Source organism: Buceros rhinoceros, unplaced genomic scaffold (genome assembly GCF_000710305.1).
Source record: "Buceros rhinoceros silvestris isolate BGI_N320 unplaced genomic scaffold, ASM71030v1 scaffold24567, whole genome shotgun sequence".
NCBI classification, from domain to species: Eukaryota; Metazoa; Chordata; class Aves; order Bucerotiformes; family Bucerotidae; genus Buceros; species Buceros rhinoceros.
The window spans coordinates 9,534-9,917 of NW_010421907.1; the positions used below are offsets into that span (position 1 = coordinate 9,534).

General features: G+C 55.2%; 1 protein-coding gene across 1 annotated transcript in view; it reads right to left on the minus strand.

Moving 5' to 3' along the window:
• PCSK6 (proprotein convertase subtilisin/kexin type 6) overlaps window positions 1–384 on the minus strand; it is a gene marked incomplete at both ends in the record, with an annotated part of 20,079 nt that overhangs the window by 9,527 nt on the left and 10,168 nt on the right. The window contains one exon of the mRNA XM_010139871.1: window positions 125–297. Coding sequence (XP_010138173.1) covers window positions 125–297 — 173 coding nt within the window. The remainder of the gene's footprint in view (window positions 1–124; window positions 298–384) is intronic.

Genomic DNA, 384 nt, shown 5'->3' on the forward strand with positions numbered 1-384 from the left:
AGCCCTAGTGCTGGCGTTGCCTCGGGGCCCACACTGGACCCCGGGCCGGCCGCAGCCCCGGCACATGTTCCCCACGGGGCAGGAGGAGGGGGGCAAGCGCGTCTGGGCACTGCGGGATCCACACCTTTTTAATGCCTTGCTCAAAAGCCTGTTTGGCCAATAGACCGGGTCCATCAACTGTCTTCCCATCATCATCTGGCCCCCAGCTCGCGCTGTAAATGTCAATGTAATCGGGTCTGATGCCAAGCGACTTCGCTTCAACAACATCTGTTACATCGCCATCTAACATACGAATACCTAAAAGCACAAAAACATCAGACATTAGGGCTTAATGGCTTTGATGAAAGGGCGAGGATTGCAATCAAAGGGCTTTGTTAGCGGTGG